We start from the raw sequence: 23,264 nt of genomic DNA, 5'->3' as shown, positions 1-23,264 counted from the left end.
CCTGGCCTTCCCCATTAACAGAAAAGAGTGGGAAGGGATCTTGGAGGTCTTCTAGTCCAACCCCCTGTCCAAGCAAGAGACCCTATATCATTCCAGACAAGTGGCTGTTCAGTCTCTTCTTAAAAGCTTCCATTGTTGGAATATCCACAACTTCTGGGGGCAGGCTGTTCCACTGGCTAATTGCAAAACTCACTTAACAGCTTAACTGTTGGGCTCAATTGTGTTCGTAAGGTGAGGAATAACTGTGTGTTTCTTGGTAAAAATCATGTCCCAGGAGGATTATTATTTTTTGCTGCATATTCCAATGGGAGGGTTGACATCTTTGGATTTTTCCTCATTCTTTTATTCTGTTTCTTTTCTTTTTTTAAATTGCTTTTTCTTCTTTAGGAGTCTAACCATCCGCCCAGCACGTCCTACAGAGCAGGTATGCATGAAACGGTCACTTCCTTTGGGTTCTGCAAATTATTGTGAGAATTCTATCCTTCTATAATAATTCTATAATTCTATAAAATAATTCTGCAAACTATAGTGAAGTACTAGTACCACTCTATAAAGCCTTAGTAAGACCACAGTAAGAGTACTGCATCCAATTTTGGACACCACACTATAAAAAAGAGACTCTAGAAAGAGTGCAGAGAAGAACAACCAGGATGATTAGGGGACTGGAGGATAAAACATATGACGAACGGTTGCAGGAACTGGGCTTGGCTAGTCTAGGGAAGAGAAGGACCAGGGGAGACAGGAGAGCAGTCTTCCAGTATTGGAGGGGCTGCCACAGAGAGGAGGAAGGGGGTCAAGCTATTCTCCAAAACACCTGAAGGCCAAACAAGGAACAATGGATGGAAACTGAACAAGGAGAGATTCAACCTGGAAATAAGAAATTTTCTGACAGTGAGAACAATCAACCCATGGAACAGAAGTTGCCCTCTGAAGTTGTGGGAGCTTCATCCCTGGAGGCTTCCAAGAAGAGGCTGGAGTGCCATTGGTCAGAAATTGGTGTAGGGTCTCCTGCTTGGGCGGGGCAGGGGGGTGTTGGACTAGATGCCCTCCAAGGTCCCTTCTGTTAATCTGTTACCTATCTGTATCTATTCTGGTGTTTTTTCCCCCCACTGCAGACTCAGGAAGAGCAGCAGACGGGCGGACTTGGGGAAGATGTTTCCAGCACGATCAAAAGGGGGCCCTTTTGGGATTTTCTTAACCTGGAGCTCGCATACAAGGCTCCTTGGGAGCAGGACGGGGAGCGCTCGGATCTGGAGGGGCCCAGGGACCACACCGTCCCAGGTAAAGAGGTGTCTTTCACTTTGTATTTTGAGACCAAGTCACTCTCAAAGAACAGAATAATAACAACAGAGGTGGGAGGGACCCTGTAGGTCATCTAGTCCAAAGCTGTTCCACTGGTTAATTGTCCCCGCCGTGTCAAGAAATTCCTCCTCAGTTCTAGGTTGCTTCTCTCCTTGATTAGTTTCTACCCGTTGCTTCTTCTCCTGCCTTCTGGTGCTTTGGAGAATAGCTTGACCCCTTCCTCTTCTTTGGGGCAGCCCCTGAGATACTGGAATGCTGCTATCATGTCTCCCCTAGTCCTTCTTTTCATTAGACTAGACATACCCAATTCCAGCAACCGTTCTTCCTATGTTTTAGCCTCCAGTCCTCTATTCATCCTTGTTGCTCTTCTCTGCACTCTTTCTAGAGTCTCAACCACTTTTTTTTACATCGTGGTGACCAAAACTGAATGCAGTATTCCAAGTGTGGTCTTACCAAGGCTTTATAAAGTGGTACTAACACTTCGTGTGATCTTGATTCTATCCCTCTGTTTATGCAACCTAGAACTGTATTGGCTTTTTGGCAGCTGCTGCAACACTGCTGGATCATATTTAAATGGTTGTCCACTGTAAAAGGAGTGGACTTCAACTCCCAAGATTCCCCAGCCAATTTCCCCAGAATTCCTCTGGGAGTGGAAGTCCACAACTCTTAAAGTTGCCAAATTTGGACACACCCCAATATCGAACTGAAGGATTGGGGGGGGGGGTGACATGGTAGGGGTCTCTCTAGACTTGAGGGGCTGTCACAGAGAAAAGGGGATTGGCTTATTCTCCAAAGCACCAGAGCGCAGGACCAGAAATAATGGGTGGAAGAAGCTTGTGGAAGAGAAATCCAAACTGCTTTCCTGCCAGTGATTTTGATATTTCTCTTTCGACAACAGGCAACACGGCCTTCGGTGAGACATCAGATGCTCCTGTGATGGATTCTCCAAAACCTGCAGACTGCCTCCTTTCCACTGAATGGGCCACCATGAAGAAGAAGGAGGAAGCCACCGTAAGCATGCTAAATCAAGATTGTTCAAACTCTGTTTGGTGGTTGGAGAAATTGGGTATGGCTAGTCTAATGAAAAGAAGGACCAAGGGTGACATGATACCAGTGTTCCAATATTTGAGGGGCTGCCACGAAGAAAGAGGGGGTCAACTTATTTTCCAAAGCCCCTGAAGGCAGGACAAGAAACGATGGATGGAAGCTAATCAAGGAGAGAAGCAACGTAGAACAAAGGAGTAATTTCCTAATAGAACAATTAACTTGTGGAACAGCTTGCCACCAGAAGTTGTGGTTGCTCCATCACTGGAGGTTTTTAAAAAGAGATTGGACAATCTTTTGTCTGAAATGGTACAGGGTCTCCTGCTGGAGCAGGATTGGACTAGAAGACCTCTAAGATCCCTTCCAACTCTTACTATTCTGTATTCTATTCCTCCGGAATGGATGAAATTTTGTTTTATTTATTTGTCCAATTTTTAGTACTGTACATCACACCCTGGGTGGTATCCAATGAAAGCACAAAGTGATATAAAAGTTATAGATAAGACCAAGTTAAAAACCAGAGTAAAACCAAGTTAAAAGGAGCAATCATGAGAGACTCGGGGTTGGAATAGATTTTACGAGTGGTTACAAACAAAAGGGTAGAAGTTAGAGGAAGAAAAATGATGAACAATCTTATTAAAACAGGGATGGTATATAACTATAATTGCTATAAGTACTAAAAATAGGAATGAATTAAACACAAAGAATGGGAAATGTACTGTATGGGAATTATCATAGTATTATTAGAATTGTTAACTTATGTGTTATATTAGTATTATTATTAGTAAATGGGACAATATTTTTTGACAGTATTATCGAGAGAGAGGGAGAGGGAAAGAGAGAGAAAGACTCGAGCAGGGGGGAATATTCATACAGATACAGCCAGATACAGATTCTATCCCAAGACAGAGCAGGACTATCTAATCTTGGTAACTGTAAGACTCATGGACTTCAACAAGGCTGGCTGGGGTATTTTTGGTTGCAAAAGGGGATCAAATGGCCCCAGGGCACTGCAACAGTCAAAAATATGAGCTGGTTACCAAGTGGCTGACTTTTGTGACCAAGGGAATGTACAACAGTTGTAAGTATGAAAAATGGTCGTTAATTCTGCGATTGAACAAGGAATGGAGTTAGAAACAGTGCCTTCGTTTCTTTTATTTAAAAAAGGAAAACATTGGGAACTTTTAAAAAATGTTTCTTTAATGCTCCCCCCTCATCTCTCCATCACCTTTCCAGAGGTTGCTGTGCCACGGATTGCCCCCTACACCCAAAGTTCATGTAAGTTGCATTTCCTTCTTCCCTACCCAACCCCACAAAACCTGGAATTTAACATTTTAATGCAAATCCCAAAGGTGCTTTTTCCAAAAGGCAAGTGGACTTCCTGTTTTATCTTTGAAGACGTTTCGCTTCTCATCCCAGAAGCTTCTTCAGCTCTGACTGGATGGTGGGGAACGGAAGGATTTATGCTCCTTGCAGGCAGCTGGTCATTTGCATCCTTTTAGAGGGTCGTTGAGGCCACTTGGAGGTTTATCTATGTTCTCAGGGTCACTTGAGTGGTGTAAATGGGTGTGGAAAGACCCATTTATCTGAAGACACAGCTAAACCTCCAAGTGGCCTCAATGACTCTAAAAGAACGCAAATGACCAGCTGTCTGCAAAGGAGTGTAAATCCTTCCGTTCCCCACCATCCAGTCAGAGCTGAAGAAGCTTCTTGAATGAGAAGCGAAACATCTTCAAAGAAAAAGAAAGTCCAGTTGGGAAAAAAAAAGCACCTTTGGGATAACCAGGGCCTGGAAGACTGAGGTTCTCCATAGACATTTTAATGCAAGCCAATTTTGTTGGTACTTTCCAAACAAATTCCTGAATCACAGAACCACAATCCGCCAGCTTTTTCACCCATTTAATTTTTGCAAGGAAAAGGCAGATAGCAGCTGGACTATGTTATTTAAGGCCAGTGGTATGTATTTCAGGGGCTTTTGAGTGTGTGTGGTACATGATGAACATCGTACAATGGGAAAGAAAGCTCAAATGAACTTCTGCCTGGAGGCAACGCAAGCGGGTGGCTTTGCAAAATTTTGTGGCGGGGCAAAGTGTGAAAATGTGGTAGTTTTGCTCACTTAGAGGGGTGTGAAAAGTCTCAAATCTGCCTATGACTAAAACGGGGGTGGGAAACTATTTTACGATCTGTGGACTTCAAATCCCATAATTCATCAGCCAGCATGGCTGGGAGTTGAAGTCCATAAGTCATAAAAAAAAACAGTTCCCCACCGCCTGGACTAAACGAAAGATTTGATCCGAAATATAAAAGGGAGATTAAAAAGCACTGCAGGACAGTTGACAACGGAGGAATAAATCCAAGTCATTTCCTGCTTAAAACAAACACACCCCAATATCCAAATACTCCATTTCCTCCTTTCTCAGATGGGAGCTTGTTTTTCCAAAGTTTTCAATGGCTGCCCACTGAAGATTAACTCCGCTACAACGTGGATCCACCCAGAAACACGAGGTAGGGATTTATTTCTGGTTGATTTCTGCACTTTGTATTCCATCAGAAGGCGGTATACATAGCAGCGTTTCCCAACCTGTCAGGATTCCGTCAGTTACTCCCAATTAAATCATGAGCCTTGAGCCACATTTCCAAAACTTAAAGAAGATTTATTGGGAGTTAACATGTCCGGCACTGCCTGGGTGCAGCTGACTCTGAGGCACATCATTCATTGTCACCCTTGACCCTGGTTTTCCCGCCATCCCCTGGGTGTATCGTAATTGATATTCTTCAATGAGACACATCCATAGCCCAGAGTCATCAATCATGCTCTCCAGTTAGATTTTTGCTGCAGCAGAAACTTCAGTCACTTAGTTACTATCTTTGAAAAACTATGTATGGAATGCACTTTCGATTTCCAAGCTGCCATACTGTTCTTTCAAAACCCCTTCCCCCCCCTGCCTTTCTGTTGGCAACTCTAAAAAGACCATATAAATATTTTATGAGTTGAAATTAAGAGCAGTGGACTTCAACTCCCAGAAATTCCCAGCCAGAATATTTTTAAATGGGTGGACTTCAATTCCCAGAATTCCCCAGTCGGAATATTTTAAAATGGGTGGATTTTAATTCCCAGAATATTTTAAAACAGATGGACTTCAATTCCCAGAATTCCCCAGCTGGAATATTTTAGAATGGGTGGACTTCAATTCCCAAAATCCCCCAGACAGCATTCTTTATGAGGTAGGGACTTCAGTTCCCAGAAATCCCCTGCAGCATGCTGGCTAGGGAATTCTGGGAATTGTAGTCCACATGTCTTAAAAGTTGCCAAGGTTGAGAAACACCGGTACAATTTTTCCCCCCGCAACGCCAACCCTGCAAGGTAGGTTGGACCAGGTAGGAATTTATGGTCAAGAGAAAACTAGAACTAGGATCTCTCCATTCCTAATCCACCATGTTCTCTTTCAACGTTGCCAACTATGGCTTATAAACTTCCTGTTCCGGTTTGCAGATCTATATCTGGTCGTGGGAGCAGAGGAAGGTATATACACCTTGAATCTTCATGAGCTCCACGAAGACACAATGGAGAAGGTGAGTCATGAGGAAAGAATCGGAGGAGGGGGTCCTTTGCTTGTTTGACCACTACAAGCCATGATTAAGCCACCCTGTAGCAGGCCAGTCCCTCTGCTCTCTGCTTAAGCTGCAATGAATGGGCTTGGATTCCCGACTCTGTAATTTAGCAAGTTGCTTGAAGTATTTTTAAATTATTTAGTTATTTAGATCCCACCTTCATTATTTTTATCAGCCATTCAAGGTGTCGAGTATACTTAATATTCCTTTTTTTATCCCTATAACAACAACCCTGTGAGGTGGGTTGGACTGGGAGAGAGAGAGAGGCCAAAAGTCATCCAACTGCTTTCATGCTTAAGGTGGAACTAGAACTCACCATCTCCTGGTGATTGGGCCAAAGTCACCCAGCCATCTTTCATGCCTAAGGCAGGACTAGAACTCACATTCTCCTGGTGATTGGTCCACAGTCACCCAGCCATCTATAGTGCCTAAGGTAAAACTAGAACTCACCGTTTCCTGGTGATTGGTCAAAAGTCAGCCAGCCAGCTTTACTGAATGAGGCAATACTAGAACTCACCTCCTGGTGATTGGTCCACAGTCACCCAGCCATCTATAGTGCCTAAGGTAAAACTAGAACTCACCGTTTCCTGGTGATTGGTCCACAGTCACCCAGCCAGCTTTACTGAATGAGGCAAGACTAGAACTCAACTTCTTGTGACTGGTCCAAAGTCACCTAGCCATCTTTCATGCCTAAGGCAGGACTAGAACTCACAGTCTCCTGATGATTGTTCCAAACTCAGCCAGCCAACTTTCGTGCCTGAGACAGAACTACAACTCACCATTGCCTAGTTTGTAGCCTGGTGGCTTAACTACTAGACCAATCTGGCTGTCACTTTTGATGCCTTCAGGCAGGGCCCTGACTGTACATTTCCCTACTCGGATCTTACCAAGATTGATGGACCCTTTCTCTCTTCCTCTGCTTCTCTCCCTTTCTTCTCTTCTTCTCCCTTGTTTCTCCCATCAGCTCCTTCCTCACCGATGCTCTTGGCTCTACTGTATTAACAACACCCTTCTGACTTTGGCAGGTGAGTCTCCGGGGAACACACCTGGGCCTGGGAAATAATTGTTTTGCTTCCGCTGACGTCTGGCTGGGTTGAAGGAGCTAAAAAGGAGAGGGGCTCCTCCCTTCCCTCCCAGACTCATTCCTTCTCCTCGCCTTTCAGGAAAGTCCCCCCAGATCTCTTCCCACAACTTCTTGGGCCTCTTCGAGCAGCGTCGTCAGCTTCAAAAGCGACCGGTCCCTCTTTCCATTGCCACCAACCGGCTGACGGAGAGGATCATCCCCAGGTGGGGAGAGGTGAGGGGGAGGAAGGGCCAGAGGTCCCTAAGGAAGAGTAACTGGCATGAGGGGACTGCGGGAATGGCCGTGGGAGAGAGAAGGGAAGAAGAGATGCTGCCTAGGGCATCGGCCCCCAACCTTTCGGGCACCAAGAACCAAGGGTGGGCTACTGGGCGTTTGCAGGGGTTCGGCAGAGCCTCCCGCCTAAGATTCTGTGCAGTTTGGAGAACCCCCAAATCCCACTCCTGGCTGGCCCTGCCCACCCTGCCCCGGCCCCTCCCAGGAGTCACCACATGGCCCATTTTGGATGCAGGAAAGTGCAGGGGGAGGGTGAAAAACGGGCCCCTTGGAAGTTCAGGAAAGCCGGAAAATGGGCCCATATCCCAGTGATCCCCAACCTTTTTTACGCCGCGGCCCGGTACCGGCATCAGCTGGGCGCCGCCATCTTTTTTTGATGAAAAAGTGCTTCCGGTGACCTCACCGGAAGCACTTTTTCATCAAAAAGATGGCGGCGCTACGCTCGTGAGCTTTTCCGGTTAGAAATGGCTTTCTACCGGAAAAGCTCACCGGAAGCACTTTTTCATCAAAAAGATGGCGGGGCCCAGCAAGCCAGCGGCCGGTAGGACCTGTTCCACGGACGGTACCGGTCCGTGGACCGGTGGTTGGGGACCCCTGCCGTTTCCAGCTTCCAAAGAGCCTCCAGAGCCCAGAGAGGCCGTTTTCGCCCTTCCGAGGCTCAAGGAAGGACGTCTGCTAATTTTCTAAAGAGATGACCTTGCAAATATATATATATATCGGTATGTATTTTAAACCATTTTCCTTTTGTGGCAGGAAGTTTGCTCTGTCAGCCAAGATAGCAGATACCAAAGGGTGCCTTAAGTGTCAAATTGGTGAGTGTGGCTACTACCCTCTCTTCCTTACCAGCAGATTTTTCCATCTTTCTTGAATTCGCCTCTGAATCCTTACCGTAACTTTCCCCCGCTTTCAAAGTGGTGCTGAGCAACTCCCAGAATTCCCCATCCAAGCATGGCCCTGGCTGAGAATTCTGGGACGGTGACCTTTCAGAAGTGTGAACTACGACTCCCAGAATTCCCCCAGCTAAGATGGCTGGCTGAGGAATTCTGGGAGTTGAAGTCCACAGGTCTTAAGGTTGCCAAGGTTAGAAAACCCTGCATCATGGTGGGGACCAAGCCGTGACTTGGAATATAGCAGGTTCTTTAGTGCCTGTTTAAGTTGCCCTTTTCATTCAAGACTCTTGAGGTCTTGACCCTTATTCGTCTTTGAGAACAAGCCCATGGCATGGGGTATTTTTGTATGCGAAAAATAATAATAATGCAGATATTTCTTCTGCAGCTGCATGGATTGGAATTCAGCAGTTCTTTAATTTTTTAATACTAAGGTCTGCAGAATGCTCATAAAGTTCTTAGCTCTGTGGGTTTTTTAGTCCAAAGGGACTAAAGGGGCATTTTCTAAAAGGAAGGGAAGGGAAGGAAGGAAGGAAGGAAAGACAGGAGGAAGTGAGGGAGGGAGGAAAGAAGGAAAGAAGGAAGATGAGAAGGAGAGAGGGAAGGAAGAAAAGAAGAAGAAGGAAGGAGGGAAGCAAGGAAGATGAGAGGGAAAGAAGGAAAAAAAAAGGAGGGAAGGAAGAAAGGAAAAAGGGGAGGGAGAAAAGGGGAGGAGGGAAGGAAGGAAGAAAGGAGAAAGGGGAGGAGGAAGGAAGGAAGGAAAAGTGGGAGGGAATGGAAGGAACGGGAAGGGAAGGGAAGGGAAGGGAAGGGAAGGGGAAGGAAGGAAGAAGGAAGGAAGGAAGGAAGGAAGGAAGGAAGGAAGGAAGGACCATCTCCCAGTATTCACCAGGCAGAATTCTGGGAGATGAAGTCCACCTCTCTAGCAGCAAAAGTGGAGACCAACAGTTGGTGGCTAATCCCATTGTCTGTTTTTGTGTCGTTCCCCCCATTTCAGTCCGAAATCCTTACTCAGGAAACACCTTTCTGTGTGCCGCACTGCCCTCCAGCCTGGCCCTCCTACAGTGGTACGAACCTTTGCAGAAATTTATGCTACTGAAGGTACGTGAGCCAACAATCAGGAACCTCTCCAATTTGGGCTTCTAGATCCCAGCCAGGTTCTGCTGGCAATGTTTTCTCTGTTTGATTTTGTTGTGTTGTGTTGTATTTTCTCTTGCCAGCACGTCCCCGTGCTGCTACCCGACCCCCTTTCCCTGTTTGAGCTGCTGGTCGTGGAGACGGAGGAATACCCCCAAGTGTGCTTCGGTGTCACCGGCAGCGATCAGCCGGGGGCCGAGCTGCATTTCAGCGTCCTCTCGCTCAGCACTGGCCACACCACCTCCAGCCCTTCCAGTAAGAGCAGCTATTTTGGGGGAGGGGGGGTCAGAAAAGGGGACTGTGGAGAACCCAGTTGAAAGAATCTGTTTCCTGCATTTTAACACTTAAGTTTTAAGAGGCGCAGTGGTGGCGCAGTGGTTAGAATGCAGTACTGCAGGCTACTTCTGCTGACTGCCAGCTGCCAGGCAGTTCGATCCTGACTGGCTCAAGGTTGATTCAGCCCTCCGTCCTTCCGAGGTTGGTAAAATGAGGACCCTGATTGTTGGGGGCAAGAGGCTGACTCTGTAAACCGCTTAGAGAGGGCTGGAAAAGCACTGGGAAGCGGTTTATAAGTCTAAGTGCTATTGCTATTTTCCTTCCTTCCGTCCTTCTTTCCTTCCCTCATCTATCTCCTTCCCTCCCTCCCTCCTTCCTTCCTTCCACCTTCCTTCTTTCCTTCCCTCATCTATCTCTCTCCTTCCCTCCCTTCCTCCCTCCTTCCTTCCTTCCTTCCTTCCTTTCATCCTTCTTCTTTCCTTCCTTCATCTATCTTTCCTTCCCTCCCTTCCTCCCTCCTTCCTTCCTTCCTTCCATCCTTCTTTCTCCTTCCTCATCTATCCCTTCCTTCCTTCCTCCCTCCTCCCTCCTTCCATCCTTTTCTTTCCTTCCCTCATCTATCTCCTTCCTTCCCTCCCTCCCTCCTCCTTCCTTCCTTCCTTCCTTCCTTCCTTCCTTCCTTCCTTCCTTCCTTCCTTCCATCCATCCATCCATCCATCCATCCATCCATCCATCCATCCTTCTTTCTTCCTTCCCTCATCTATCTCCTTCCTTCCTTCCCTCCCTCCCTCCTTCCTCCTCCTTCTTTCCTTCCCTCATCTATCTCCTTCCTCCCTCCCTTCCCTTCCTCCCTCCCTCCCAGTGGTTAGAATATAGTATTGCAGGCTAACTCTGCCCACTGCCAGGAGTTCGATCCTCACCTTGAAGATCACCATCCTCCCAAGGTGTGGACTTCAACTCCCATAATTCCCACTGATTCACCTAGAAAGCAACTTAAGCACCAGGCTTTTTGCTTCCAAAGGTTTGTTTCTCAGCACTGGCTTCTCTCCTCCTGCAGAACGTCCTCTTGTCCTGGCCAGCCACGTCACTCAGATGGACCGAGATACTGTCCTCGTTTGTTTTGAACGTAAGTTCTTTTAGAACCTAGAATCCTAGGGTGCAAGGGGACTTCAGAGGTCTTCTAGTCCAGCCCTCTACTCAAGGCAGGAGACCATATCCCATCCCAGTCCAAGGGTGGTCCAGTTTATTTTTGAAAACTTCCAGTGATGGAGCACCCACAACTTCTGGAGTCAAGCCATACCACGGATTAATTGTTGTGTCAGGAAATTCCTCCTTAATTCTAGGGTGGGTCTCCTTTTAACGAGGTTCCACCAGTTATTTCTTGTCTTGCCCTCTGGTGCTTTAGAGCACAGGTCCCCGAACTTGGCAACTTTAAGACTTGTGGACTTCAACTCCCAGAATTCCTCAGCCAGCAGGCTTTAAGAGGGGTGGACTTCAACTGGCTGAGGAATTCTGGGAGTTGAAGTCCACAAGTCTTAAAGTTGCCAAGTTTGCGGACCTCTGCTTTAGAGAATAAGTCAGCCCCCTCATCTTCTCTGGGACAGCCCCTCAAATGTTGGATGACAGTTGTGCCCCCACCACCCCGATTCTTCTCTTCAATAGAGTAGACATACCTAGGTCCCTCAATCATTTTGTCATGGAAACTGGTGGAGACTGACTCCGAGGGAGAGGAGGAACAGCCGACAGAGTGGAAATGTGGCTCCGGAGGTTGTGGAGGAGGCTGGGGAAGGGCAGAGGCCGGCTGGGCACTCAGAGGAGGACCCAAGCCTGTCCCCTCCATCCTAGGGCATGCAGGGAGGAGAGGATAAGGGAGAGAGGTGGTCTATTGGGGAGGAGAGGGCCTTAATCGTCTTCATGGGCTGCAGCTGTGACAACTGAATAAGAGGAAAGACATGCATACAGGCGAATGCTGGAAACAAAGCGTGGAAATATCTCTAGTTTATTGTTCCTCTCTGAGTTTGGTGTCCTTCTCAGTATGTGTTCTGTTATTTGTGGATGCCCTCCAGCCCTTATCTTGCCTGGTTTGTGTTGCTTTTTCCCTCCTTCTTGTAACTGTTTGTGTGGGAGTTTTTTGTCTTCTGTCAAAGATATTCGGAGCTTGGAAGCAAAGTGAAGGAATAAAAGGGGCTTCCCCTGTTTTCTGTGACTGTGTTTGTTTTGTATCCCACCCTGGGTTATCACACATTTGTCATATGAATGTTTTTTTTGAGGAGGTTTTCTTGGCCTCCATTTTTTCCCCCCACCCTCTTCCTACTCTTGGATTGTTTCTTCGTCTTTCAAGGCTCTTCTCTTCTCCCCCAGGCTGCGTCCGGGTCGTGAATCTGCGGGGGACACCGCAAGGCGTGTTCACACCCGAGCTTGTTTTCAATTTCCCCATCGAAACCATCGGTACGTAAGGATATTTGTAGCTCAGGGTTGAAACTGGGGTCCTTGGTGCTTTCTTGAGCTTGGTTGTTTTCTTTGCAGATGTTTTGCCACCCAACTAGCTGACATCAACAGTACTAGAAGGGAGTGGGGTTTTGCTCTACTAGCACTGATGATGTTACCTAATTGGGCCATGAAATGTCGTTGGAGAATGTGATTTATGACACACCCTGGGAGGAGGGGGAAACAGGGTCATAGGTAGGCAGTAAATTACATAGGGCAGAACCGACAGCACTTGGGGAAAGTGCCAACATTTTGCTCCTAATAAATAATTGGATTTCTTTTGAAACTTGGCTCAAGGCTCATGAATTGATTAGAGCAGGGGTGTCCAACCTTGGCAACTTTAAGACTTGTGGACTTCAACTCCCAGAATTCCTCAGCCAGCTTTGCTGGCTGAGAATTCTGGGAGTTGAAGTCCACAAGTCTTAAAGTTGCCAAGGTTGGACACCCCTGGATTAGAGCATCCCTCAGAACCCTGACAGCAGCACTGATGTTGTTACCTAATTTGGTCGTGAAAGGTCTGCAAGAAAAATGATCAAGCTTAGAGAAGACCAAGGACCACCTCCTACCTGGGAATTCCCAGTAGAAAAATTAGTCAAAATGCTGTCTGTGAAAACCTTCCCTTTAAAAATGAATTGGATTAATTTAGTTTTTTTTAAAAAAATCAATGTCACAAATGAAATGCAAAACAAAAACACATCCACTGTGGATCAGAATCAACATGTTGGTCCAGTTTCAGGCGATGTATTTTTTCCTTGATGACTTGGTTTCTTCTTGGCAAAATGACAAGGCACGCGTTTCCTCCTGCCTTTCTCTGGGACAGGTTGGGAATTTCCAATTGGGTGTCCATCTATGTGATTTCTTAGTGGTATCCTTTCCTAGCACTAACCAAACACTATCCTGCTTGGAATTTTTCTAGGTTAATTTTCTCTGCCAACTACTGAAACAAATTCTCAAGTGGGAACAATCCTTGGTGACTTCTCAACCTTAGCATGTTGAGGACGGGTGGACTTCAACTCCCAGAATTCTCTGCTGGCTGGGGAATTCTGGGAGTTGAAGTCCACCCTTCTTTAAGATGCTATGGTTAAGAAACACTGCTTTAGAGGTATATTAAGTTTCCTTGGCAATTCTGTAGCGTAGAAGCAGTTCACCATGGAGATCATTTAAACTTCCCAGCTTGGTCTATACCTGGTGGCCTCCCATCCGAAGTCAGCTTAGCTTCCCAGCACATACACAGCGCCCTCTAAGGAAGTCTCTTCTCTGCTTCCCCACAGTGTGCCTTCAAGACAGTGTCTTGGCTTTCTGGAAACATGGCATGCAAGGCCGAAGCCTGGAATCTAGTGAGGTGAGTAAACACCCAAAGGAAGTCTTTTGCCCTAAAATAATAGTACAGTAAAAATGGGAAACAACCAAATCATGTTGTAGCTTCCAGCGAATAGCCTGATTCTTGGCAACATATCTGTGTGAATTCCAACAACAGACTGGCCCACGAATCATTCAGAGTCAGCCTTCTGTGTGATGAAGGAGACTCCAGGGCCTGGAAGGATCAATAAGGATTATATAATTTGAGAGCTTGCTGAAAATCTCATTTGTATGTTGTGTTTTTTTAACATTTGTCCGGAATGGTAGAGGGGTCTCCTTTTTGAGGGTTGAACTAGAAGATTTCCAAAGTTCCTTCCAACTCTGTTGGTCTGTTATTCTCTTTATTTTAATGTTTAATATTTTAACATTGGTACAATATGCCAAGAAGCAATGTGTCATGCCCTTGGTAGAGTCGGAACAGCCAACAGGGAGTGGAGGTGTGGCTCCGGAGGTTGTGGAGGAGGCTGGGGAAGGGCAGAGGCCGGCTGGGCAGTCAGAGGCCCATCCCCTCTGCATCCTAGGACACGCAGGGAGGAATGGAGAAGGAAGCAATTGGGCTTACGAGAGAGGAAGCGGCCATGATCCCCCTCATTGGTTGCAGCTGGGGAGACTAGTATATAAGAGAGACAATTACAACACAGCATTGCCAGAAGCAAAGTGTGTGTGATTTTGGGCTGAAGTTATCTTGGTTGGCGCCCTTCCAGCAGACTGTGCCTTGTTATCTCCTTGAAGTTGGTAATTACTTATCCTGGTCCGTTGTGGAATTTCCTTCATTGTAGTTTGTTTTAGTTTTTTATACATCCATCTGCTCATTAAGTTCAAACTGTATTGCTTTCTTTTGAAGACTATTTTTGAGTACGTTTTATCTCCAACTGAGAATTATTGAACAGTGGGGCCAAGTTGGAGTCATTAAAGGACATTTATTTATGTTTTGGATTTTGTTACATTTGTGTTACGCACAATGGTCATCACACAATGGATGAAAAGCAAACAAGGAGGGAAGCAACCGAGAACTAAGGAGAAATTTACTGATAGTTAGAACAATTAATCAGTAGAACAACTTGTCTCCAGAAGTTGTGAATGCTCCAACACTGGAGGTTTTTAAGGAGAGATTGAGACAACTGTTTGTCTGCAATTGTATATGATATCCTGATCGAGCAGGGGGTTGGACTAGAAGACCTTCAAGGTCCCTTTCAACTACATTATCCTACAGTCTACATATTTGATTTTACAATGCTATGAGCTTCCCAGAGTTGCTGGACACTGAAATGGGCGGTGTATAAATTTAATAAAAAAAATTGTTCTGCTCCCCAACAGGTGACCCAGGAGGTCACAGACGAATCCAGGGTGTTTCGAGTCTTGGGTGCTCACAGGTGAGTTGCTGATAAAGAGGTCTTTCATTTGCACATCTTTGCTCCCACCCCACGCCCCTATTTCCACGAAATATTGCACATTTCAAGGAAGGAAAACCATTTCTTATTCAAGTCAGAGAAAAGCAGCCCGTTGACCTCCTGAACCATTCCAAGCTCAAAATCCCTGTTCCCATTTAAGAGAATTCAAAACCCTCTTGGTATGGGGAAAAAAAATCCATCCGAAGTGGAATACTGCAGTTTGAAGTTTGAAATGTCCCACTTTCTAAACATTTTGCACACTATGTGTAATTCTCTGACATTCCGGAAGTCTGCTTTTTGACCCAGTGAGAGTCACCACTTGGCATGAATTAAGCATGGGCCTTTTCCTAATTCCCTGGCAGCCTGTTGCAGCATCAGGAAGACAGCGTAGGTAAGATGGATGACTCCCGGACCAGTCTTTCTCTACCTCAGCAATTTGAAGATAATGTGGATTTTATCTCCCTGAATCCCCCAGCAATATGCTTTTAAGGCATGGATGAACTTCAGAATTGCTGACTGGGAAAGTCTTCATATCTTAAATAGCATGCTAGCTGGGGAATTCTGGGAGTTGAAATTCATGGATCTTAAATCAGGCCAGCTAGAGAATTCTAGGCCTTGAAATTCACATAATTTAAACCATGCCGGTTGGGGAATTATGGGAGTTAAAGTGGCGCAGTGGTTAGAGTGCAGTACTGCAGGCGACTTCTGATGACTGCCGGCCGCCTGCAGTTTGGCAGTTCGATTCTCACCAGGCTCAAGGTTGACTCAGCCTTCCGTCCTTCCGAGGTGGGTAAAATGAGAACCCATCTTGTTGGGGGCAAGAGGCTGACTCTGTAAAACTGCTTAGAGAGGGCTGTAAAGCACTATAAAGCAGTATTGCTATTGCTATTGCTAAAGTCCATCTAAATTTAAGTCCAGGGAATTGTGTGAGTCAAAGGCCAGACATCCTAAAGCCTGCTGACTGGGGAATTGTGATAGTGAAAGTCCACCTATATTCAAGCATTCTGGTTGGGGAATTCTGGGAGTTGATGACCACCCATGTTAAAGCTGACATGGTTGAGAAGATTTGAAGTTCTGAGGTTATGGGTGGAGTTAAAGTCCACCTATATTCAGGTATTCTGGCCAGGGAATTGTGGGATTCAGACATCTTAAAGCAGGTTGGCTGGGGAATTCTGGGAGTTGAAGCCCACTTATGTTAAAATGGCTAAGGTTAAGAAACACAGTCCTGGATTCACGCAGCTTTTGTCAAGGTTCCAGCAATTGCCCTAATTAAGTCATGAGCCTTGAACCAAACTTCAAAAAATTCAAAAAGATTTATTAGGAGCAACATGTCGGCATTAACCTAAATGAAGCCAACTCTGGCATACATAATTCACAGTCATCTGTGACCCAGTTTTCCCCCTCCCTCCTGGGTTGTATCAAAAATCAGATTCTCCAATGAAGCACCTTCACGGGCCGGGTGTCATCCATCACATTCTCCAATGAAGGATTTTCATGGGCAGAAGATCCGGTAGCCCAGCTACAATCTTTGTAGATAAGGGTGGAATGTACTTCTGGTTTTAAATTGCCGTGATGCTCCTTCAGATTCTCCCTTGTTTATGGCAACTCGAAAACAGGCCTAGGAATGTTTTATGAGTTGACAGCTTTCCTTGTTTATCGTCCCTTCCACTTCTCCCCTTCCTTGTAGGGACATCATCCTTGAGAGCACCCCAACCGACAATCCCACGGCGCACAGCAACCTCTACATCCTGACGGGTCACGAGAGCAGCTACTAACTTTCCACCCGGTTGCCACTCCGAGACCCTATGTATGCAACAGATCCTTCCTGGAGCCAGTTGCCGATGGCAGCGACGTGCTAGCATAGGAGATGCTCTGGGTGGGCGTTGACAAGAGACGGGTCATACGGTCCCGGATCCTGGATCGACTGCTGGTTGAGCTCCAGGAGGTTGTCTTGGTTCCTGGCGAGCATGGATCCCCAAATTTGGGGCCAGTGTTTCTTGAGATAATTCTGCAATAATTCAACCACTTGGCAGTCGGGAGAAACTTGCCGCCCCCCCGCCAATCCTGGCTGACACCTTGTGCCTGCTTGAATGCTTCTTCCTTCCCCCCGGCTCCTCTTCCTCTTTTTAAAAAATGCGTAGGAGTCGTGCATGGTGACGGCGTGCGGGCGCCGCATCTTGGCACGGCCGATAGAGTGAAGACAATCGTTTGCCACAGGTATAGAACTGCACCTTCCTTTCTTAATCTTCAGCTTTAATGTCCTCAGGGCACTTTGAAGTTCTGGGCTGTTGTTCTGGAATAGAGGATGAGGGATACATGTTTATTTGGAGGCCAGTCGACTGGAGCAATTAGGATCCTGCCCAGGACGAGCCAAATAGAGTGACTGTTACTGGAATGGATGTGATCGTTTGGTTCTGCGTGGTTGTTTGTGTGTGGGGAGGTAAGACTAGTTGTGGTTTTCTGTTTGTTTGTTTGTTTAATCTTTTTAATGGCTATTTCAAATGGCTAAAGGAGATACTAGGTGAGCAATTCCAATCTGGAAACCAGATCTATGGTTCTACAGATGCCAACTCCCAGAATTCCCAAAGGACAATAGGCCGAGGCTATGGATGGCCATTGCTAGAAAAGAATTGAGTTATGGACGGCAGGGAACAATTCAATGTTAAGAACCCAGATGAGTGCACCATTTCCAAAGATGTGGACTTCAGTTCCCAGAATCCCCTAGCCATCGTGACCGTTGCTGAGAATTCTGGGAGCTGAAGGTCACTCTTCAGGTGTCTGGATTTCAAGCCCCAGAAATCCCCAGCCGCTATATGTAGAGTTCTGGAAGAGCAACTCCAAACATCTGGACTGTTAGATGTGCTGAGTAGCCTTTCCTCGTATCCTTGGTGGGCAGATGCCTTTTAAGTCCCACCCACCTGGAGAATCTCAGGGGAGGAAACTGGTTGTTAGCGGGTCTTAAGTACAGAATTAACACGTGGTTGAAACTGTGGCCTTCTGGGTATTGTAGTCCTTGACTCACAAATGTAATTGAGCCGGGAATAATGGTCACACAAGTCATTGTGGTTGTACGTCAACACATCCACATGATCAGAAGTAATTTTCTGGTCTGTTTGACTGCAATTAAGCAAACCCAATTCATTTGAAGGGGTAATTTTTGCCAGAAATTAGCAAAAAAAATATGCCAGAAACTGGCAAAAAAAACCAAAACCCAACCCAAATCACATGCAAATCACAGTCATGTGATGGTGAAATGCCATGCTGGGTCATATAAAGCTGACATGTCACATAGACAGGAGCAGTTGAACCCTGGCTGGGTATGTTTTCTGTTAAAAAAATGACTTTTTAATGGCCATCGTAACTTCAGTTTGATGGCTGTCTAACTGCAAATGGTTCCACGACTCATTCTGTGGCTGTCGTAACTTCAAACGGTTGTTAAAAACGTCTGCTTGTTAAGTGAGGATTTACCTCTGCAGTATTGCAAAACTCAAACTCCCAGCATTCTGTTCTGTTGTTGTTCCTGTTTGGCCAGGTCACTGGCCCTTGTAGTTTAGAATTACTACTTAGTTGAGAGATTTCTCATGCCCGTTCTACAAAACTTCAAACAAAGTTATGGCCAACCTTTTCCACAAAACAGCAGATCCCAAAGCTGTAGAACAGGGGTGTCCAACCTTGGCAACGTTAAGACTTGTGGACTTCAACTCCCAGAATCCCTCCCCCAGTCATGTTAACTCAGGAACTCTGGGAGTTGAAGTCCACAAGTCTTAACGTTGCCAAGGTTGGACACCCCTGCTGTAGAACAAGAGCCTTCAACCGTGGCAAGTTTAAGACTTGTGGACTTTAACTCCCAGAGTTCCTGAGCTAACATGACTGGGGGAGGGATTCTGGGAGTTGAAGTCCACAAAGCTGTCAAGTTTGAAGACCCCTGCTCTCTAGAGAATCGAAAGCAAGCATCAACCCAGTCCTGCAGTTGTTCACATCTGGGACCAAAACACTAAATGCATGCATCTGTTAAGTGATGCTTGGTTTGTAAAAAGAGAGAGAGAAAAACAACAACCCCAAAGATTAGATGTAGCTCATGCTTGAATGTGTACATCCCACCTCTTCAAAAATAGCAGCCTTGGGAAGGATCCCTCATTGGGGAGGAAGTGGCACACAGGAAAAAAAAAATAAAAATTCCTGGAGAAACTTTTGCCTAGGTGCCAAGTACATAAAAAACACCTTTGCCCTCTGGTTTCTGAAAGCATTTTTTTCCAGGCTACCATGTCCAAATGCAAAAAGCAGCATTGTCTTTGGTTACTGCAAGAAGCAGTTAGATGTCTACAGCTGTGCAGGCCTCAAGGCCAGCCAGATGTGCAAGTTGCAACGCATTAAATGCTGCTTGAATAACTAGGGGGCATTGTGGGTGGGTGGGTGGGGGGTGGCTGGTTCAGGGAAAGACAAAGATTTGAAGGCCCAGGGAAGCAATTTGGAGATGTGAGGGTGCCGCCAGGAATTAATTGCCCAAATGGAGAGAGGGGTACCTTTAGGCAGCCCAAATGGAAATCAAAAAGGCTACTTCAACAGGTTGACATTTCTGTGACAAAACATCTTTCAATGTTTTTTCTTTTAAGATGTGCAGACTTCAGCTCCCAGAATTCCCCAGCCTGGCTGACTGGGGTACTCTGGGAATTGAAGTTCACGCATCTTACAGCTGCCAAGGTTGATCGAATCTGAGGTCACTAGGAAGTGGTGGTTATTCTTTGCAAACCCCGAAGCCCAGAACAAACTCTCTGAACATCAGAATCTCAATCTTGGCTTGTTTAGGCAGCAACCACAATCCTCCTGAACTCCGATGGTATGGCTTTTCCTTCCCAGAATGCTGCTCTTTTTTTCCCTTTCTTCCCCTTTTTCTCCTTGTGTTTTATAATTGCTAAAGCTGGAATGTTGTTGTCCTGAGAAAATCCAGACTTGAAAAAAAAGAGAGAGAGAGAGAAGAAAATATAGCTATTTAACATAGAGAAGGATATTAAATTGTGATATTTTACTCCCCGGTGGAATGGCTTTGATTTTTGTTAAAAAATTAAAAAATAAAAGTAGAGAATTGTTGCAGATGGAGATTTGGAGTCATTACTCGTGGAAATGCAAGGAATTTTTCTTGTGTCCTGTTTCAGATATATACAGGTAATCCTCGATTTACGACCACAATGGAGCCCAAATTTTCTGTTTCTAAACAGAACACTCATGAAGTGAGCTTTCCCCCATTTTATGACCCTTTTTGCCACCACTGTTAAGTGAATCCCTGCTGTTCTAAAGTTAGTGGCATGGTTGTTAAGTGAATTTGGCTTCCACATTGATTGTGTGCGTTCTTTGAAGAATTACAAAGCCTCTGAGTTCGTTTTGTGATGATTGCATTACTTGGAACCTGACACTTTGCTCTTGAAGCTGTAATTTTGACAAGATAAGCATTGAATTCTTTGCACAGTGGGGCTAAAACACAACAGATCTGGGATCTAAATCATTTTTGTATACAATATCAGCAACATTTGATGCAGAGATATGGTGTATAACTTTCTAGTATATAATTTAGATTTTTTCAAAAAATTATATTTCATCTGTATAAAGAATAAGCCCATCCCACTTCCAAATAGGTGCAGTTACACCTCAAGGCTTCTCTTTTATACTTGCTGCGGGGTGCTGGATCGGGGGATGATTTTGTATTCTGGTTGACATTCCTGATTCTGATTTTTTTTAAAAAAATGTTTTTACATCAGGCTTTCTCAGCAGGTCTGATTATAAAGGGAATTTAAAAAAATATTGGAAAAAGGCCAAAACTTGCCAGGAAAAAGTACACAGATATTTTTTAAGAGCCAAATTTTACTTGATAGAGAATGTATGTAGGTATTGTATTATGTTTTATTATGTTCTATAGCTGTGTTCTAAAGCGGTGTTTCTCAAGCTTTTTAACTTGAAGATGGGTAGACTTCAAGTCCCAGAAATCCCCACCCCAGCTAACCATCTCTATCTATTGGACCGGATGGAATATGTGCCTACTTCTTAAAAAAGCTATCCACTGCCATAGCCAAACCTCTAAGCATAATCTTTGAAAAATCTTTCAGGACCAGCTCCTTGCCTAACCTATGGTCACAAGCCACGGTCATCCCCATCTTCAAAAAGGGAGACCCCAGCCTAGTTGAAAATTACAGACCAATCTCCTTATGCTGCGTCACCTGTAAAGTCATGGAATCAATTATTAACCAATCCATCATCCTCCACTTAGAGACAAACAACCTACTCTCTAATAAACAATTTGGTTTCAGGTAAAAACTATCCTGTAATCTGCAACTCTTACACTGCAAAAACATATGGACGACACAACTCGACCAGGGCAAAGCAATAGACGCAATCTACATAGACTTCTGTAAAGCCTTTGATTCAGTGGTACACGACAAACTACTCCTAAAACTAAAATCCTATGGTATCTCTGGACAACTGCATAACTGGATAGAAGCATTCCAGGCAAACAGACAACAAATGGTCAAAATTGGGAGCGTCCTATCAAATTCTGTACCTGTCAATAGTGGTGTCCCCCAAGGCAGTGTTCTAGGACCAACTCTCTTCATACTCTACATAAATGACCTCTGTGATCATATTAAGAGCAATTGCATTCTTTTCGCTGATGATGTAAAGCTGTTCAATACCACAGACAATACTGCTACCCTACAAAAAGATCTTGACTATGTATCAGAATGGTCAAACAAATGGCAACTTCAAATCTCAACAAATAAATGCTCTGTCTTACATATTGGCAAAAAAATCAGAAAATAAAATACAAGCTGAATAGTCAAGATCTTGTTGATGACCCAAGCTCTGTAAAGGACCTTGGAATACTCATCTCTAATGATCTAAGTGCTAGAGCCCACTGCAACTACATAGCCAAAAGGCATTAAGAGTTGTTAACCTAATCCTACGTAGCTTTTTCTCTGGTAATATCACACTACTAGACCAGAGCATACAAAACATTTGCTAGACCAATACTGCGAATACAGTTCATCAGTCTGGAACCCACATTACGTATCTGATATTAGCACAATTGAGAAAGTCCAGAAATATTTCACAAGAAGAGTTCTCCACTCCTCTACTCGTTGTAGAATACCTTATGCCACCAGACTTGAAATTCTAGAACTAGAAAACCTTGAATTACGCCGTCTTCGGTCTGATTTAAGCATGGTATATAAAATCATACATTGCAATGTCCTACCTGTCAATGAACACTTCAGCTTCAACCATAACAACACAAGAGCAAACAATAGATACAAACTCAAAGTTAACCGTACCAAACTTGATTGCAGGAAATACGACTTCAGCAATAGAGTGGTCAATGTCTGGAATACTCTACCCGACTCTGTAGTTTCTTCCACAAACCCCAAAAACTTTAACCTTAGACTGTCTATTATTGACCTCACCTCTTTCCTAAGAGGTCTGTAGGGGGCGTGCATAAACACACCAATGTGCCTACCGTCCCTGTCCTATTGTTTCTCTTATTCTTCTTTTATTTTTCTTATATGTACCCATTTCATGTATTCACAACTATGTATACACTTATTATCTTGTAAACAATTGGCAAATCAAATCAAATCAAATAAATAAATAAATAAATAAATAAAGCTTGAGAAACACTGTTCTGTATCAATTTAGTAGCTTTATTAGTAGAATGAAATGGTATTCAGATAATACATTGGGCTATAAACTAGCCAGCTGATGTTTAATTTGGTATCTTATGTCACACCTAGCCAAGGAAACTGGGTTAGTTCACTTTTAAATAAGATTTAAAAGATGTAATGGCATTTGACATCATCTCCCAGAATCCTTTGCTGTTCAGGCGCTCTTACTATAAATTCTGTCACCCTCTTCACGTCAGTTGGGGCGAGTTAGAAGAAATTGACGCCTCACCAATCAGAATCCGGAGCTCTTAGCATTCGAGCCAATCAAAGGACTTTTTGCACTTGCCACGCCCGCTCTCCTTTCTAATCCTCCAGCCAATAGGAGTGAACCTATTTCTCACAGGCCGTGTGCAGCAAGCGTCCTCCAGGAGAAAGCAAAGGTCCCCCAGGGCGCAAGCTCTGGCGTTTGACAAATCAGATTCTCGTATTCAGGTCCTGGAGCCCGCCCATCATCTAGTCTCGCTCGTTCCTAAATCATCCCGCCCTCCGAGATTGAGAACCAACGTGCAACGGCGAAACCATGCTTTCCATCTAGGTGACAAAGATTCTGTCCAATGAGTTTTTAACCCGCCTCTATCGCTCCTCCGCGCCAATCCCTTCCCGGAGGACGAATCTCCTCCAATCGCCGTAGGAAGCCGAGAGAGCAATGTAACTTCCAGCCAACAGGACGCCGAGCAGGTCCGTGAGGGACAAGCGAGGCGACCAATCG

The 23,264-nt window shown here is 45.1% G+C and overlaps 1 protein-coding gene across 4 annotated transcripts in view; it reads left to right on the top strand.

The window, feature by feature from the left end:
* Positions 1–18,514, top strand: part of MAP4K2 (mitogen-activated protein kinase kinase kinase kinase 2) — a 53,976-nt gene extending 35,462 nt beyond the window's left edge. For 2 of the 4 annotated variants that reach the window (XM_087943691.1, XM_087943689.1), the window contains exons 17-32: positions 388–424; positions 1,116–1,281; positions 2,201–2,313; positions 3,583–3,624; positions 4,767–4,851; positions 5,840–5,919; positions 6,923–6,983; positions 7,122–7,245; positions 8,069–8,127; positions 9,200–9,303; positions 9,423–9,594; positions 10,673–10,741; positions 11,977–12,063; positions 13,374–13,444; positions 14,779–14,834; positions 16,540–18,514. In XM_087943691.1, coding sequence (XP_087799817.1) covers positions 388–424; positions 1,116–1,281; positions 2,201–2,313; positions 3,583–3,624; positions 4,767–4,851; positions 5,840–5,919; positions 6,923–6,983; positions 7,122–7,245; positions 8,069–8,127; positions 9,200–9,303; positions 9,423–9,594; positions 10,673–10,741; positions 11,977–12,063; positions 13,374–13,444; positions 14,779–14,834; positions 16,540–16,627 — 1,414 coding nt within the window. In that variant the 3' untranslated portion in view covers positions 16,628–18,514. Of the gene's footprint in view, positions 1–387; positions 425–1,115; positions 1,282–2,197; positions 2,314–3,582; positions 3,625–4,766; positions 4,852–5,839; positions 5,920–6,922; positions 6,984–7,121; positions 7,246–8,068; positions 8,128–9,199; positions 9,304–9,422; positions 9,595–10,672; positions 10,742–11,976; positions 12,064–13,373; positions 13,445–14,778; positions 14,835–16,539 lie in introns of all 4 variants that reach the window. The other 2 variants (XM_087943690.1, XM_087943687.1) reach the window with 1 other exon arrangement.
* The last annotated feature ends 4,750 nt before the right edge of the window (positions 18,515–23,264 follow it).

This window comes from Notechis scutatus, chromosome 14 (genome assembly GCF_049901735.1).
Source record: "Notechis scutatus isolate UNSWTSFEM ecotype Mainland chromosome 14, rNotScu1.2, whole genome shotgun sequence".
In the NCBI taxonomy this organism is placed as follows: domain Eukaryota; kingdom Metazoa; phylum Chordata; class Lepidosauria; order Squamata; family Elapidae; genus Notechis; species Notechis scutatus.
The sequence above is the reverse complement of the archived record's forward strand: the minus strand, read 5'-3'. Positions and strand labels throughout refer to the sequence as shown.